An 18898-nucleotide genomic window follows, 5' to 3' on the forward strand; every position below is an offset into this window, starting at 1 on the left:
TGAATAATTTTCCTACTTTCTACTGTTCCTTGCAACTTTGCTGCTGTACCAAAGGATGAAATGTAAAGGAACTTGTTGATTAGTTAAGTGGAGGATAGTTTACAGCTGGTCTACTATACATTTAGCACTTTATTTTGCATTACTGTGGGAAGCCTGATTATTAGAACACAGATTATAGGGATACCGTATATATTTTTCATCAATTTAGAAGCTGTTAGTTCTATCCCAAAATACTCCCATCACAGTGATTCTCTCCCCAGATAATTCAGTGACTGTGCAAGAAAGTCATACACGGACAAAGGCCACTATTTCATTCTCCGAAGTCCATATTTGGGCACCTAAATAAGAATTCTGGTTTTTCCAAGCTGTTCAGTATTCAGCAGCTTCCTTGGGAGCTGTGGGAGCTTGGCACCTTTGAAAATCAGGCCATTTATTTAGGTGCCTGGATATGGATGTAGCAGCCTGACTTTAACCCCCTGAGTTTGGAAACACTGACTTAAGTTTTCAAAGGGACACCATCAGGGTAAGTGTGGCCCATTATTTTTAATATTTTTTTAGAAAATTTAAGACTTACAGAGATATTTCTCGTTAGGATGTCTTTATTTTTAAATTCATCGGAAACAGTTTTTTCTTTGTTTGTTTCAAGCATCATCCTATGGAACCTCTATTTGAGTGAATAGAAATTGTGACACATAGCCAAATATTCACCCAAACCAAACACTGCACTATTGTGTTAATGCCTATAACCCTAAATGTGAAAATGACTAGAATCAAAAATGAAAGAGACTAGCCTAATTTCATTGTCCAAGCCAAGAGAAATACAAAAAGTAAACAAACACCATAAACAGTGAAAAGGACGTTAGATTGTAAGAATTCTTTTAGTTTTAATAATCAGTTACTAGTAACACAGATATGAATGTTTTAAAATATATACAATAAACTGATAGTGTCCCTTTAAAGAAATCCATATTTAGTTTTTTATGATATGAAGTGATATGATTCACACAGATATACACTTTTACAATGTTTCTCAATTTATCCTACTAAGAAGTAGCTGAACATTAGAAATACACACATCTACCACAAAACAGACAGTTAACAAGCTTACAGGAAAAATATTAATTCAAATTAAATAACTTCCAGTTTTTATTTCTAGTCATGTCTTTGATGGACAAAGAAGACTTAATTTAATGAAGTAACATGAAAGCTATGTTGCATAGATAGATCAAATAAGATATGGAACAAATGGTACAAATGGTGCAAAATTACCAGAGTACTGAATATAATGAGCAGAATGCTACTTAAAGTAAACAGAATAAATAGTATTTGTGATTTTTTTCAGGAGACAAGATTACCTAAACATTTTTGTTGTTCAAAGGTAAAACGTTTCATAGGGGGTGAAAGAAAGTTACCTGGAATACAGTTAAAAGAGCTTGTGGAAAATTATCGAAGGTGCTCCGTTTTGTTTGAGTTTCATCAAAATTAAATTTGCCTCCAAACAGCTGCATTCCAAGCAATGAGAAGATTATGATGAAGAGGAAAAGCAGAAGCAACAGTGAAGCAATGGACTTCATTGAGTTTAACAAGGATGCTACCAAGTTGCTCAGGGATGTCCAGTGCCTATAAATTAAAATGCGTGTGTTAACACAAAAAAAAAACTGTAAAAGAACAGTGCGTGATGAAATATTACAAAAGAATTGCTGATCACCATACAAGTACCCCTAAAATTAGCAGCAGGAAAATGCATTATTTCATAATCTTACCTTGTCACTTTAAAAATACGTAGAAGACGAACACAACGAAACACTGAGATTCCCAGGGGTGACATAATTTCCAACTCCACCAGTATGGTTTCAACAATGCCACCACAAACGACGAAGCAATCAAAACGGTTAAAGAGGGATACAAAATAAGCCTGTAGGCCCAAGCTGTACATCTTTATTAACATTTCACAGGTGAATAATGCCAGAAGTACTTTGTTTGCAGTATCTGGAACAAAACATTCAGAAAATTATAATGTTTTAGATACTTCTGATTTATTTTGTAGATCTCATATTTTGACTAACTTTTATCCATTTTCCATGCCAGTTATCTTATCTCTCTGGAGGGAAATACACATTGCTTTGCATTTGACACCATTTTTTGCATGAGGCATATATAATCCCTCCCTTTGATCTAAAAATGCTACATCATTCTAATTTATTGTGTAAATTATCCCAGCTAAAAACATAGTTCAAACCTAGAGTGGAATTAAGGCAAAAAGATTCACAGCCTATTCTGATGTGCAAGTTAGCATTTGTCCTTCCTTATCTTTAATCACATGGGTTGACAATGGTAATATGTCTAAAGCATAATGACAGGTTTCAGAGTAGCAGCCGTGTTAGTTGTATCCGCAAAAAGAAGTGGGCTGTAGTCCACGAAAGCTTATGCTCTAATAAATTTGTTAGTCTCTAAGGTGCCACAAGTACTCCTGTTCTTAAAGCATAATGGCACATGTTTACAATTTGGCTCTGTAGGGTTTTGCCCATACATTATGTCATTAAGATGTGTTGCAGATGTGGAAATAGAAAACATTTGGTCATTCCCTATATTGATTTCTTTAACCCGGATGTACTGAAGGATAACAAATAAACTTCAAAATGGCAAAATACAGAAGTAATCAAGGAGAGCTTTCATTTTTCTGTGGTTAAAAACAGGAAAAATGTTCTTTGCTTGTACCTTGGATCTGTGTCAGCCAGTCAGGTTGATTGTAATGCTCAGAAGAGATAGTTAATGTGTTCAGAAAGACCAAGACAATAACGAGCCAATAAAACGAGACAGATTTTACTGCAGCTCTACATTTTCTTCGATTGAATCGGTTCCAGCGACGCCAGCGTCGACTGAAATTTAGAACAAAAGCAAATGCATTATTCTATGGAAAAATATTACAGTATTTGAACTTAAAGATTTGTGTTGGGTGGGAGATTTGTGGGTGTACATGTGTGAGTATATATGAAACTATGAAAGAAATCTGACAGGCAGCTGTGTGCATTACTACCAAGTGCAGCTAAAAAGATGACAATTTTGTTCAAGTTCAGAGCCAAATAAAAAACAAAAAATGAAAACTTTAACAAATTAGTGTTGAACATTTCTATATAATCTTCATACAGTTTAATAGATTGTGACATCACTAGATTAGGGCATTTGTCAAAGCCAACTCAATATTGCATGACCTAGTACATCGCATTGCACTTCATTGCATAACAAGATATATCTACGTAAACCAGATCTAGATTCAGATTAAGTTTAAGAATCAGAATTTGCGTTTCAGGTTGAACCATGGATACAGTTTGGGTTTGGATTAAACAATGCAGAAATTTTATGAGATGAACTTGTGAGAAACTACCCCATATGATGGAACTCTTACAACGTCAACTGTTCCCAAGAACACTACCAACTTGGGCTGAAATCCTAGGGTGGTGGGTGGACATATTCATGAGATTTTTGATGCATACAAACTGAAGTTGGAAATTAGGCCACATCTAGTATTGAGTTGACTCAGAAAGGAAGGATTGTCCAATGGTTAGGGTGCTACCACAGGACTTGGGAGACCTGAGTTAGTTCTCTGCTTCCTCCAAAGCTTCCTGTGGGTAAGCCACTTACTCTTTAGTGCCTCAGTTCTCTATTTATGAAATGGGAATAAAAGTACTTTACCTCACAGGAGTGTTGTGTGGATAGATAAATACATGAAAGATTGTGAGGCACTCAGATACTACAGTAACAAGGGCCTTATAAGATAGATAGATAGATAGATAGATAAAACCAAAACCACAGGACTGGATTTGGATAATAAATCTTAATATTAAGACAATGTTAGGGAGACCCAGATGAGATGAAGAAAATATCAGGACACCGGGGGCAACGTTCCATGCCAACGTTCTGATCCAAACCCCATCGGACTCAGTGGAAAGACTCCTATGACTGCAATGGGATCTGGTGCTAGTTTCAAAATGGAAAGAGTTTGGATTTAAGGGTGTGGGTACAGCCCTTCTCCAATATATTGTAATGTACTTTACAACTTAAGTTCATAAGCTGATGCTATTTCTGACCCTAAACTTTTCTATTTTTTTTTGTTTACACTCTATAATATTTAAATAAATTGCTACAAATAATTAGATAAAAAGTCTTAGTACCTCTGCTGCCCTGAGTCAGCAGGTACCATACCTAGTATATATAAAATTAGAAATGTTCTAATCTGCCTCAGGTGGTAGATCCAATATGTAATGGTGTCTTCATAAAAATAAATGAACTTGGCAAATAAACAGTCAAGCAGTGTGTGAGGTTCTTTCACTCACCTTAAACTCATGCTTGTGATTATGGAAAATAGCAATTGTTCGGTTACTGTTATGGAAAAATTTCATCACTTATAGAGTATAATAATCATATGAAGAAAAAGCTCTGCATTGAACTAACTTGACAGTGTGTTCAAGAACACTCTTGTCCTGCCAACTATGTGCTTAGCCATCATCAGTATATTCTCTGACTGGATATGCAAAAAAACAGTATTTTTTACTCTTAGGGCAAAATTCTGCATTGCTGAAGTCAATGAAAATACAATAAGGCCCCAAGAGCTTGATCACTCATAACAGTTGGGGGGACTCATGGTCATCTCCAAGCACCTGATCTATGAAGTCAATGGAAAGATTCCTATTTGACTTCAATGGTCATTGGATCAGGCTCTAAATCCTTAAACAGTGAAAGTTTTGTAAAGAAGTGACAACAGTTCTTTTCAAATTTTTCAGTGTTTATGGATTTATACCCCGACCCAGAGACCACTGACAGAAACAGTATAGCTAAACCCAGGAAACCTTCTGAAAATGTAGCCCAAGGGGTGTGCAATTTTAGGCCCATATGTAAGGGTTGACAGGCTTTAGTGTGAATTAAGCTTACAGTTATAAAACAAAACAAAGTCTCATTTGAGGGGTACAGTACATATTTTCTTCCCTTCCTAAAATATTCACAATTGCGCGCACACACAGACAAAAGGGGGGGAGGGAGGCATCAAAGTCTGATGTCCCACTGTGATGCATCTTCAGAAAAACCTGTGGAAATTTGAACTTGAAAATAATTGAGATTATTTTCATTCAAGATCTTCCTATTTTTCAGGGGAAGCATTAAATTTTAAATTTTAAACGTTATAGTATGATAAAGATAAATTTTTGTAGTGAAGAATTAAATTTAAGGGTTTTTTTTTATTTGACGTGAACCCCATTTTGCACAAATTTGTAATAAAGTGTAACATTGCTGTTCTAAAATTTTCCCCAAAATGTTTGTCACAGCTGTAGTGCCAATTTTGAAGAAGTATTTAAATCAGAAGGGACACTCATTGTTAATATAAGGTACCACAGTTGGCCAAATTATTCTTTACGTTCATTCTCATCTAAATAATTTAGCTTTTTTTCTGTTCACATTTATGAACAAGTCGTGACATTGACAAATTTGTTGGTAATTTTATTTTAGTCATTTATTTTCAAATGGTCCTTGGGCCCCAATCCTGTAATTGAATCCACACAGGTGGATGCTCTAAAGTCAGTGCAGGTGTCTGCATTGCATAGATCCGATTGTAAAATTTGAGTCTTATTTTGGTTAATAGGTACCAATAATAACGCTTCTCTACACTTGACTATTTACTCAGATTTGCTAATAAAGTTGTGCAAAATTATTAACCTTTTTTTTTACATTTCCAGATGGTTTTGCATCAGCAACATCCTGCATTACATAAAATTTTGCAAAATTAAAACCATATGCACAGTATTCATTCATGGGAGCTCTGGGTGCCCACCATCTGCGTCAGGTCACAAGGGTGTAAAGTTGGGTGCCCATAATTAGAGAGCATTTCTGAAAACGTGGGCTTTAGATTTTGTGCATGTATCCAAGATGTAGGCAGTTCTGAAACTTAAAAACCTACCATCCATAAAATATAGTACTAAATAATAAAATAAACCAACGAACAGTCCAAATAAGCCAGTGAGAGTACAGTCAAGTACACCCACTAATGACAACCCCCCTTCAAACTATTCCTCCACCCCTCAAACCTCACATCGCTGAAAGTCAGAGAGAAAAGCTGTGCTTCTCAGCATGCCCTGAAGGTCAACAGATTTCAGGCTACTGTATTTTGAACTGCTGGGGAAGTAAATTCCAGAGCTGTCAGCCTTTCACAACAGAACATCTTGCAAGAAGCTCCTTTCCATTCGAAACATGAGTACTCCTGCTTAAGTGTTTCCACTGACTACAACTGTGGTAGTTTTGTACAGTGAGAGTCTGTCCAGAAACTGGGTTCCAAACCATGTAGGGTTTTTATAGTGGAACCCCCAAACCTTAAATTCCACCTGGAAGCTGGTAGGCAGATAGTGCAGGTCATAGATACATTAATGTAAGATAGTTTTGATATGAATATCTACCTACTATGTAGGCAGCTGCATTATACATCTAGCTAGGATTTTATACTACACCCATTATCACGGCGTCTGAGCACATTATGAATTTACCGAAAGATGCACATGAAGAGCTGCCTCTCTTTGGCTTCCTTTCTTTCTTGTCTTATTATGGGTAGGCTAGGTTGGACAAGTGAGTTTTGCATTTTGATCTGAAGGCAATGAAGTCTGGTCAACCTGATGTCTTCTGGAAGTGACTTCCAGATTAGGGAGCCAGTTGCTGAGAAAACTCTTGAGTTTATGATTCTTGAGACTATTTGTGCCACTGTTCCAAAAGAACACAGCTGTTGTGGGAGGTCATTGTGACAGTGTACCCCATAAGGCTTTATGGGGGGAGTTGCTTATAAATGTATGTACAACATAACTGGAATATGTTTTGTGCTGCCTGTGCCATGTAATATATCTCCGTAAAGGTTATGATCTACTATATCTATTCATCCTATTTATACATATATATCATTTTCTACTTGAGATTAAGAATATGGGCTGTATACTTGCTTGGTTTCTAAGTAAGCTTTGTGAGGCATTTAGTCAGCTTCTTTAGGAAGGAATTCGCCAGGTTAAGTACCTGATCAGGAAACACTTGGGGAACAATGCATCTTGGAATGCTCCAATCCACATAAGAAGTCTTCCTGGAGACATGCAAGATAGCATGTGGACAATGGCTTCGGCCTGTAAAGACTGAGTCATGCAGGGACGTGTGACTTGCCCAGGTGACTCCAGAACTCCATCTTGGAGCTGGACTTTGCATAGGAGGGAGGAGGGGGGTCTCCACCCACAAGAGAGAGTCTATTTAAACCCATGGGAGACCCCTCCATTTGGTCTTCAGCTAGCTAAGGAAGGAGCCTCTCCACCCCTCCCCGCCCCAGGATACTTGAAGGGAACGAGAACAAAGGGACAGTAACTACAGGGGGTGTGAGTGATTGCTGGACCCAGGCTAAAAGGAGATTAGCCTGTAAAAGGGAGCATTCTGGAACTGGTGAGGAACTTTCTGTATTTAGTTTGATTAGACATAGATTTGTGCATTTTATTTTATTTTACTTGGTGGCTTACTTTGTTCTGTCTGTTACTACTTGGAACCACTTAAATCCTACTGTCTGTATTTAATAAAATCACTTTTTATTTAGTAATTTACTCAGAGTGTGTATTAATACCTGGGGGAGCAAACAGCTGTGCATATCTCTCTATCAGTGTTATAGAGGGCGAACAATTTATGAGTTTGCCCTGCATAAGCTTTATGCAGGGTAAAACTGATTTATCTGGGTTTAGACCCCATTGGGAGTTGGGCATCTGAGTGCCAAAGACAAGCACACTTCTGTGAGCTGTTTTCAGGTAAACTTGCAGCTTTGGGACAAGTGATTCAGACCCTGGGTCTGTGTTGGAGCAGACAGGAGTGTCTGGCTCAGCAAGACAGGGTGCTGGAGTCCTGAGCTGGCACGGAAAACAGGAGCAGGGGTAGTCTTGGTACATCAGGTGGCAGCTCCTAAGGGGGTTTCTGTGATCCAACCCGTCACAGTCATGATCATGCAGGGAAAGATGTTCCCTGAGAAAACTTAAGCTAGTCTCATGGAGGAGCTAGATGATGACTGAAAACTTGAATTTGACTCAGTACTTACCAGGAAACCAAGGAGAGTTGAACATGGGAGCAATGTGTCATTTGTAGCCTCTGCTATTGAGCAGACAGACTGCTGTATTTTGAGCTAAATTTAGTTTTTTAGGGATTAGTGATTCCATTCCTAAATACAGAGAATTACAGTAGTCAAGCCTGAAGATCACAAATATGTGGATTACTGGTTTTAGGTCCAAATACATGAATGGGGTGCAGTCTTTTTTCTTGACTTTTTTATGAGAAAAAGGAAATTTTGCAGTCATAGTTATTTGGGTATCCAGAAGGAGTGAGGAGATTAGGAAAACAGCTAGTTTGCAAATGATAAAAGGGCAGAGGTGAACAGTTCTTCAAAGCACTTTCTCTTCTCAACAGCTGTTGAATGCATCCAGGACCTTGGTGCAAGCTGCATCTGATATGATGGTAATGTAGAGTTGGGTATGACTGGCACTTTAGTCCATGCTGTCTCACAACTTCCCCTGCAGGTTCATGTAGAAGGAGAAAAGGATGGAAGAGCAGATAGATCCCTATAGGACTCCACAAGTAAGAGCGCTAGAGGTAGAGGAGTCGATGGCCATTATGACTTTCTGGAACATCTGAAGCCCTTTTAGTGTGATCCCAGTAAACCCCCTGCTGAAATTCTAAAGAGGGATAGCAACATTCAATAGTTGGCGATATCAAATGCTGTGCCTAGCTATATAAGTATGAAAGTACAGCCCTGGACTGTGGCCAAGAGGATATCATCCTTCAACTCCACGAGCACTCACTTTGTTCCATGTTTCAGCCTAAAGCCTGTCTCGGAGGCATCCAGGGATACTGGCAGAATCTAGGGAGAGCTGGAGACTGACTGTGATCTACTCAGTAAGTTTTCTTGGGAATGGGCAGTGGTAGAGAGATTGGTTGCATCAGTTAGTGGTTCCTTACATACTGGCTGGATTATGGCAAGCTTTAGGTTTGGTGGGAACTTTCCCTCCTCAAAGGATGTGTTTATAGTGTCATTTAGTAGAGGTCTTAGATGCTCATGGCTCTCTTTCACTAGAATGGATGTAGATCATAGTACAGTGTTGGCTTGCTTTTCCTATAGTGCTTCTAAGATTTTCTGTCATGCAAATGGGCCAAATTCAGAAAGGAGGCATGTTATCAATCCGTTTTGAGTGTATGGTTACTAAGTCTCTGGTGGCATCTCAGAAGCAGATGTTCCCCTCTGAGGAGTAATTTAAAATAGGTTTCACAGGAGCAGATATTGATTTGTGGAATTAACTGGAGACAAATTAACAAAAATACTTCAGCCAGGCTGAAGCTGGTTTAGAAGCTGCTAAGGTGGAGGAAGAGAGTAATCTCTTGGCTTTCTTCTCTTTGATTTTGCATTAGTTTCAGCTTCCAAACAGTCTTATGGCTTAGTCCCATGTACAGTCCATTGCAGTTATCTACCCTCAAGATGAAACAAGCATGGGTAGGTGTAACAAGGTGTGCGTACAAAAGAAATGGACACAATTTTCTCAGAAATGCAGATAAAAAAGCACTCTAGGCCATGCCCACCTGTTCATTATGCATAAGTAATCCTATTTTGAACAAAACTCCAAATTGTAAAGCTGCTTAACAAATGGCGACACCTGACCTTGATCAGGGGTGAGATATAATCCACTCCAGCTCTTCCAGTCGCTTTCCACGACCTATCAATGCTATTTCAGTCTATTTACTGATCCTCAACCACCTAACTCTTAAAAAAGCCACAATCTCATGCATTTGTTCCATTGCACCGTCAGGGTCAGAAGCAATGGAACACAGAACTTGGGATCATTGGCAAACTGAAATCAACTTCTCTTAATTAACCTACCAGTGAACTCACATACACGTTGAACTGTAGGAGTGACAAGATGGAACTGTACCACATCTCACGTGAAAAGACCTTCAAAGTGGAAGAGCACCATCTACGACTACCTTTTGGGATCTCTCATTTAAAAAGGAAGAGGGCTACTCAAAGGCAACACCCACCCACTCCTATGGGAGATAACAGACACATCAGAAAGATGTTGTGATAAGCAGTAACAAAGCAGCTGCTAGATCTAGTAGAATAAGCATAGACACAATAGCCAGGTCAACTGCTAAAAGCACAATATATCAGTGTTGTCAGTGCAATTTTTGCTACAGATCCAAGCATGAAACAAGTTTTACCAGGGACAAGGAAATTGGAGGAATCCAGCTTCCAGAATTGCTTTGTTAGAATCTTCTCAATTATCTCTATTGTTCAATGAATGTCTGTGAACAATAGTTAGCCTATGGATTGTTTGCAACCTAGTTGTTATGAGTATTTGCTATCCGTGATTCGTTATATGTGCCACATGACTGGTCACCTAAGTCAGATGGCATTGTTTTTGTTCCATGATTGAGCGACCTGACCTTTATAAACAGAAGGAGTCTCTTTTCTGTTTGCAAATTTGTTTGCTATTTGTAATTTCTCAATACTATTCTATGAAAATGAAAAAAATGATGTACTGTATATACTCGTTCATAAGGTGAATATTTTTGGTAAAAAAGTGACGCATCGAAGAGCGGGGGTCAGATTATAAACGGGTCTACACCAAAATTTGATGATTTTAAACTCTATGGAATCATTGAATTGAATATCTAATACACTGTCGTTTTGTTTACCAGCAGCATCTGCAGGCATGGAGCCCCTCAGCTCCCCGTGGCCGCAGTTTGCCATTCCCACCAATGGGAGCTGTAGGAAGTGGAGGGAGCTGAGGGGCTCCATGCCTGCAGACGCTCCAAGTAAACAAAACGTGCCAACCCGCCAGCGGCTTACCCTGACAGGCCGGGAGCCAAAGTTTTCAAACCCCTGAAATACAGGGTTAGCTTATGAAAGGGTCATACAGTTTTTGCTATTTTTACCTATCTGTTTTGGGGGGTCGGCTTATAAACAAGTGGGCTAATGAATGAGTATATACGGTAAATTAAAAGATAAAAATATTCTTGCTTTTACTCATGGCACTTGCTTTCCATGAGCATTCTTGTGAATAAAAACTCACTTGCCCGAATGTTTGAGAATAAGTGAAAAAAGAGTTGCAAATACCAGCAAAACAAATTGGGGTACTTTATTCCAAAGAATGTTCATGAATCCTCTTCAACTGTATTCCTTAATCTCTGTCAATAATATTTTTCATCCAATCAAATTCTAATACAGAAAATACAGAATCACGTAGTCATGATGTGTAAACCATCGCAAGGGAAAAAGTGATGGAAAAGAGAGGAAAATACTGACCTGAACTTGGATTTTGAGATAGTTTGACTAAAAGAAAAGGAAAACACATTTTTAAGAATATACAGAAACAATAATTTATACAATCCCTTCTCCTCGCAATGCTGTGCTTGGCAATCAAAACAATGGAATTACTCAAAGTTTGTGCATAAAAGTGTTTTCTCAACATAACGCTGCATGAATGCTGAAATACTATTGTCATCTGTTTACCATTGTTTTTCTGATATTCTTTACAAACATGAATTTTACATGAGAAAGAAAGGAAATTAAATCTTATCCTCTGGGGACCAAAAAATATATATAAAGCACAGGTATTTGCAGAGAAACAAATCCTGGATTTTAAATAGCTGTTTCAATGTGCTTTGGGACCCTTCTGGAAGAATGATGTTACGTGAATGAAAGTCATTATCACAATCATTATGTTAGTGCTATATTCATATAGCAATCTAATAATTATCAATTTTTAGCTACTTGTAAAATATGCATACGCCAGATCATGTTTCAATTATTAAAAGACATTAGTCTCTGTTGCATTTCTTAGGTTATGTCTCTTCTTTTCTTCTTGGTGTTTTTGAAGCAGCAAAATTAAAAGCTCTATAATCTTTCTAAATGTAAGGCTCAAATGGCTACTTTATGAAATATATCTATATTTGTCCTGACTTCAGAATTTTAGATAAAATTGTGGTTAGATTTTACCATGAATGACTAAAAGCCAAAAATATAAGCATCTCACAAAGCTTGAGTATTTCAAAGCAAATATGTTTGAGTAGGCAAAAGAGAAAAAAATGGCTCTTTTTAATCCTAGGATGTTGGAAACACTTTGACATCTTAATTGGAGCTGTATGTACTCACCACAGACTGCCACAGCATGCTGGGCTCTCTCCTTCTCCGCTGACATTCTCAGTGTTCACAGATTCAGTTTCACTTGTCGGCATGCTTGCTGTCAGGAGATAAAATAAGTGTTAGATTTACAGCCAAAGCCAGCCAGTTACACGTGATTTGCTTTTATATCTTATTAAAAGAACACCTCTACTTGTTTAGGTTTACTAAGAGTTTTATTCAAAAGGCAGAAGAATAGCAGAAGGAAGTCACAGTGTAGTAGACTCTTTACCAGCCCCCCTTTTGTTGGCAAAGGTTAATGCACAGGACTCTAGGATGTAAAAGAGGATATTTCTGTTGTTTCAGCAATTTAACACTTCTATTGAAAACGTATGACAGAGTTCAGTGAAGAGACGTTGCACTCAGAAGATGCTGTATGGAAAAAGGACTATGCCTGACCTAGTTTGTGAGACCTCTTTTGTGTGATGTGTTTCAGAATCATATTTGAGGTTCTTTCAGAGCCATACCAGAAGAAAGGTAATAGTTAAGTCCCAGCTAACATGCCTGGCAATTCCAATAAGTGCAATAAAGGTCCTTTCAAACAGAAGAGAAGAGAAGCCATCACACTCTGATCAATCAGTCAAAGTTGAGCACTCTCTATTTTTATTTTCCAAATTAAAAAAGTAAAACATGAAGGCGAGGAGTTAGGAGGTAATTATATCTGAAAATATGACAAGAGTAGACAGGAAGGAGCACTGGAAATGGTGCAATGGGTAATACAAAGGATAAGGAGGATTGCCCATGATAAAAGGGGATTATAAAATTTGTTACATGCCAGTGATTTACTATACATATGGTGAAATCACTACTGAGTAATTAGCAACCGTGGTTAATGGTTTGTTAGACAAAATCAGCTGATATTGGTCACACTCACTGATCCTCAATTCTACAGAGGCATAAGGAGATACCCACATGCTGCAAAAGGAGTTAAGGAAGCAGGAATGAGCATAACTATCAGCAGTTCCAGAACTGAACATTATTTCTTTGGCTGTGCTTGTCAACACGAAAGGAAAACCTTAGCACACAGACTACAAAGGCTTACTCTTGCCCCTTTATGAGATGGGGATGTCATCGTAAGTAGGAAAACAAGAGTGAGGATAGAAGTAGCATTGAAGTCACTGGGGAGTAGCAAGGGCAACGGCCAATTAGATTTTTGCTTTTAGTATCTTAGCAACTGTTGCTGGGATCATTGTAGGCTATTTCTGTATCTAAGGTTTTCTTACCAAACTGATAACTAAAAAGTTTTTTTATATCATTGTTTTTTGTGAATTTTTTGTCTTTGTTACCGTTGCTGGAATGATAGTCCTGAAGACTGAAGGGCCACATTTCCATTTACACTTTGGCTTCTTTACACCACTCTGGCGTTAGCTAGTATTTATTCTCCACAAGTCAGGTACAGAACAGGCATTATAAGCTTCTCCACACTGACCTGCCAAATTGCATCAAACCTGACCTAGACAGACCACCTCTAGGTGGCAAGGGGTAGTTCAGTTTGCATACCCAGTCATTCCTGGACTTGATGGTGAGACTGCCAACTCTACATTAGCCAGATTCTCAGCAAATGTTTGCAACAGCTGAGGATCTGGTGCTACAAATACATCATTACATGAAATTTCACACCTCCTCAGTGTTGCATTACAAAGATAAGAAACAAGATCTAAAATACTCATGCAATTGTTCAAACAATAGAAGACAGTCCAGTCATTAAACACTGCAAGATAGATTTTTGTTTCACATGGTTCCTTTGTTTAAGATAGTTCTTTTAACATAATATAAGCAGCTTCTTTATACTGAACTTAAATCACTCATGTGCCTAGTTGGCAGATGTGCATAATTTACTATATAATGTTTTTCTATATAAATGAGACAAAACATTTAAAAAATCAACAATTAATACCGTAAGTCTTGTATGAAAATTATAGTTAAAGTTGCAAAAGAGTTCAAAAGGGATTATTTTAATGTTCAACAATAAGTCATTGGCAGTCACGATTTCCTACTTAGGATGCTGTCTCATGTCTACAGTTTAAAGAGTTGCCAAGTTTTCTTCCTCTCGTAAGTCCTGAAATATTATGCCATATGATTTTGCAAGCAGAAAAATCAACATTTTAGCATTGCAAAAGAAGAAAAAATATAGTTTATCTTTTATAACATAAATTGGTATTATTGAACTAAACATGAAACAAAACTTCAGTTGTTTTGAACAACTGGAAAACCACCAAACTTTCCATATAAAGGGTAATGAAACATTAAAATATTTTGGAAAGAAGTCTGAATCTTTAACACACAGCTTGGGTTATTGTATGAATGAAAAAGTAAACCTCAGGACTTCCACTGATGAATTAATATAGGGGTTTGGTGTAGCTGAGCACAGACATATGTATAGTCATTTGTTGAAAAAGCTTGTCATTTATGAAGATCAACTTCAAACTATAAACGCACAAAAGATGAGCTCTGTATACCATCCAAACAACTTTGTTTTGCACTATTCATATTACTCCCAAGAGCAATATTTTATTTTATTTCTGTCCGTTATAATAATCTCTTCATGTTAAAATAAGGGAGGGGAAATAAAAAACCACTATGTTTAAAATTACGTTAAGATGAATTATTGTGTAAGATACAGAAAGTATTTTAAACTGGGAAAATATTAGTTTATTATAATTATTAGTGCTTTTTAAAAAAAAAAAATTAAGACATCAAGTGCCCTCAGGCCCCAGTTCAAGAAAGCACTTAAGTATATATTTAAGTCCATTCCTGTTCAGCACAGCACTAAATCAGTTGTTTACATGCGGTTCCTGAATAAGAATGCTTTCAATGTGCATCAAGGCCTAAATGTCACCATATAATTGTACCTGTGTTTCTTTAAGATACTGGAAAAGCAGAAGTACTCTACTGTACTAGGGGTTGTGATAGTTGCTATGGTGACTAGTGGGTTGCTGGATTTTTTTTCTTCTGTGTAGTAGAATAAGCAGTTATATTTAAACTACCCAATTCAGAGGATACATTAATTCTCCTTTTCTTAGACAACTTCCCTGTTCACAATTCTTCTGAGAATTTTTGCATGGATACATTTTTCTTCACATTTGTTCAGAACCCCTTCCACTTCCCTCCCACAACTCTTTTATGAATAATGTTAAGCCTGATCCCGCACAATTGACATCAATAAGAATTATGCACCTTATTTCAATGGGAGGAAGATAGGCTTCCTGGGACAAAGTTTCCTCTCAGATGCGCCAGTGGAGTTATTCTGTATTTACACTGGTGTAACAGAGCAGAATATGACCCTCTGTCTTCTGTTGGAGTTCTGCAGCCTTTTTACTTGCCAAAACTGGAAATGGCTTCTTTGTAGATGGGGGGGAGAAGGGGGAGCTTTACCAAGTGCCTGATCTTGCAACTCTTATTCACTTGAGTAATCAGTGAGATCAGGACTCAATTCATAGAAATAAATGCATACTTCAGCACTACCTTATTTCCCTCTCACATACACCAGTGCAAATCAGGAATGACTCCAGTGAGATCAGTGGAGCTCCAATGGTATAAAACAGACGTCAAGCAGAAGGGGAATTAGGCCCACTGTTTCCAGGCTGTAGTATCCATACATCCGACAAAAATGGGAAGCTCAGGTCTTGTAGCACAGATCTATTGATTGTCCTCCAGTTAGAAAACACGAAATGGAAGCTTTCTGCTACTATCCTGTTTCTTATAAAGTGTCATTCACTGATAGGGTGTATTTATTTATTTTAAATAAATATCAGATTGTTTATAAAACAGGGAAAAACATAAAAATAATATAATTTTAAGATAAGCCTAGAGTTCAATCCTAGCGAGATTCTATTACCGGTCAATAAACAGTCAGAAATTTCACCCCACTTTTCCTGAATTTAGCTGCTTTAAGAAAAATAAAGGTTCTAGGTAAAATCCTAGGCCCTGTTGAAGTCATTAGGAGTTTTGCCATTGACTACAATGAGGCCAGGATTTCACCCTGTTTCTAACAGGGTCCTAATGCGGGCAGGGGACTGGACTCGATGACCTCTCGAGGTCCCTTCCAGTCCTAGAATCTATGAATCTATGAATCTAATCAATCCTGTTTCAATTTGTGACATTGTAGGTGTAGTGTTGGGAAAAAGTGTGGGGAGCAATGATAGAATAATAGACAATATAGGGGACATTAGAAACCTAACATGTATTAAACTCTAATAATAAGCCAACAGAGAGGCTTGGTAGTAGTACTATGAATGGCAGTATAGAGAGACCAAGCTTCAGGAGTGATAACAAGTCTTTCAGTCCCAAGTGGAACTCAGTAGCAACACTGCACGAGCACACCCACCCTAGATCATCCAAACTGGCACTGGCATCTGCACTGAACAGGCTGAGTTATATGACTACAGCCTTTTAAGGAGAAGGAGTTTATGGGGGGAAATAACAGTGTATAGGATGAATCAGTGGAAAACCTTATAAGCTTAATGAGACTGGCCTTTTGTTAGAGTTCAGGTGTGCTAAGCGAGAGACATGTTTTTCCTCCCTAGAAAATATGAATGCACAGAAATACCCAGGGATTATCTTCTTTATTAAGATTTGCTCCCTTTTTTTGGTGCTCCCCTGGAAAGTTCGTCTAGAGCACTAGACAATATCACCGTAATTCAAATTATATGAATCAATTTCAAATGTAATGTGATTGTTTTAAGCAATATAAACACCGCATGCAACATTTGATATTTTCCAAAGCATACAGTATTTAGGTCAAATATATCAGCTTTTGCCAGATTCTTAGCTGTTATTCAACTAAAATGATTGTGCCTTTCCACCGTAAAGCTGGCTGCTCCAATAATTCTGTTATATGTGGGATTTGCAACTATATATCCCTTATTAATATCATTGTGACTTGGACAAGTTGCTATTTCTGTGATTTTCTAAAAATACACTGCAGAAGTTTTTTAAGCCAAGCTTATTTGTTTAACAGAAACATATCTATTTGTTTACCCGCCTACGTCTGGGAAGTACGTGAACTTTCTAAAGGTTGGCATTTTAAAGACTGACCAGCTGATGAAGGGGCAAGTTAAACAGTTTATCATTGAAAATTTCCCAGGTATCCTTAAATTGTAATTCAGGTCATTTCTACAGGAGATCTTTAATAAACACACACATCTCCTAATCCAAAGAACTGAGTAGAACTGGTGTTCAAATCACACATGATGGAATTTCTGAGTTTTTTTTCAGTTTGCTTTTTTTTTTTAAACCTAGGAAATTGCAAACAATAAAGCACATTAAAAGAACATTATTATAGTTGCAAAATCAAACACTCTAAAGTTAGGAAATGCCAGAATTAAGGTTGCCTGTGCAACCTTAATCTGGCCTCCCAGCTAGTATACATTATGATACAGTCTTTAATTATAAAATTACATAATATTTTTTAAACACCAGATCGCTGCCTCATTTGTTGCAGAAATTGGAAGGTATGTAGAAAATGAATAGGGGCACTATACTCGCTGACATTGAAGCCACTCAGTGTTTGTGCTTAAGAGATCCTTACTGGGAGGGAGCTGCTCTGTGCCACACCATAGCTATGGGACTTGTTTATCCCCTACAGAGTTAGGACTTATGTGCACTGAAGGGGTATAAATTTTAGTGTGCACTAGTGTGTTGCACGCAAACTGGCATGCACTAAAAGTTTCCTGCTGTGCGTTAATGTAATCCTGTTTCAAACAGAACTACATTAACACACATTCGGGAATTTTTAGTGCATGCCAGCAGGGTCCACACAGGCCAGTTTGTGTGCAACACGCTAGTGCGCATTAGAATTTATACCCTTTAGTGCAGACTAATGCACCATGTAGACAAGCCCTTAATGTTGATCCTGTCAGTATTCGTTCCGATAGGTTCTCACTCTCCGCTGGCAACCCCCATTGAAAGTCTGGTGCAGGTGGGGAGGCTTTGGTAGCCTGGCTCCGAATAGTAATAGTATAAATGCGTCCGCTCTCCATGCAGATGTACCAAATGAACTAGCCCTCCACAGATTACTTGAGATCTAAGGGATTACTGCATGGGTCTTGGGAACCTGGTATACTCAATAAAACAGATGGAGAACATGGTTTATCTGGAACTAGCTGAGGAAAGAGGGCCTAATCTTGCAGTCCTTCTGCAATCTTTCCATGGAGGTGGAGGTTCATGAAAAAATACATATGGCTGGAAGAGAATGGTTTAGGGTGGGATTTTTAAGTACGCAGTAGGAGCCTAACTGTAATCCCATTGAAGTCAATAGAAAAATTCTCATTGACATACACAGGAGCAGAGTTAGGCCAATGCTGACTGTTTTTGAAAATCCAACTCTCAAAGTCAAAAGCCCCAATCCTACAGCCCTCTCTTACACATGAATGGTCTCAATGGTTTAGCTGGTTCACTTCCAGTATATATGAAAAACTACTGTAGTCTTTTAGCATGTTTTAAAAAGGTATTCCAGCTCGTAAAAGTTATCCAAGCCGCTAGAAAAGTAGATTGAATAGTTCAAGCAGTATAAATAATTTCAAATTGAATCAACAAGACCGTTTAAAATATCTAGTAAGGATTTTCCTGAAATGTTTTACATATATTTTGTTCAATTAGCAGATATACTTACTTATAGGATATAATCTAATATCAAAATAATTTACTTGAATTTTACATTTTGTTTATTTTTTCTAGTAT

The 18898-nt window shown here is 37.7% G+C and overlaps 1 protein-coding gene across 1 annotated transcript in view; it reads right to left on the reverse strand.

The window, feature by feature from the left end:
* The window catches only part of CACNA1D (calcium voltage-gated channel subunit alpha1 D), a gene marked incomplete in the record, with an annotated part of 323715 nt that overhangs the window by 126167 nt on the left and 178650 nt on the right, over positions 1-18898 (reverse strand). Inside the window, 5 exon segments of the mRNA XM_034775831.1 lie at positions 1413-1620; positions 1764-1989; positions 2719-2879; positions 11342-11368; positions 12191-12278. Of these exon segments, the coding sequence (XP_034631722.1) occupies positions 1413-1620; positions 1764-1989; positions 2719-2879; positions 11342-11368; positions 12191-12278 (710 nt within the window).

Source organism: Trachemys scripta, chromosome 7, assembly GCF_013100865.1.
Source record: "Trachemys scripta elegans isolate TJP31775 chromosome 7, CAS_Tse_1.0, whole genome shotgun sequence".
NCBI lineage: Eukaryota > Metazoa > Chordata > Testudines > Emydidae > Trachemys > Trachemys scripta.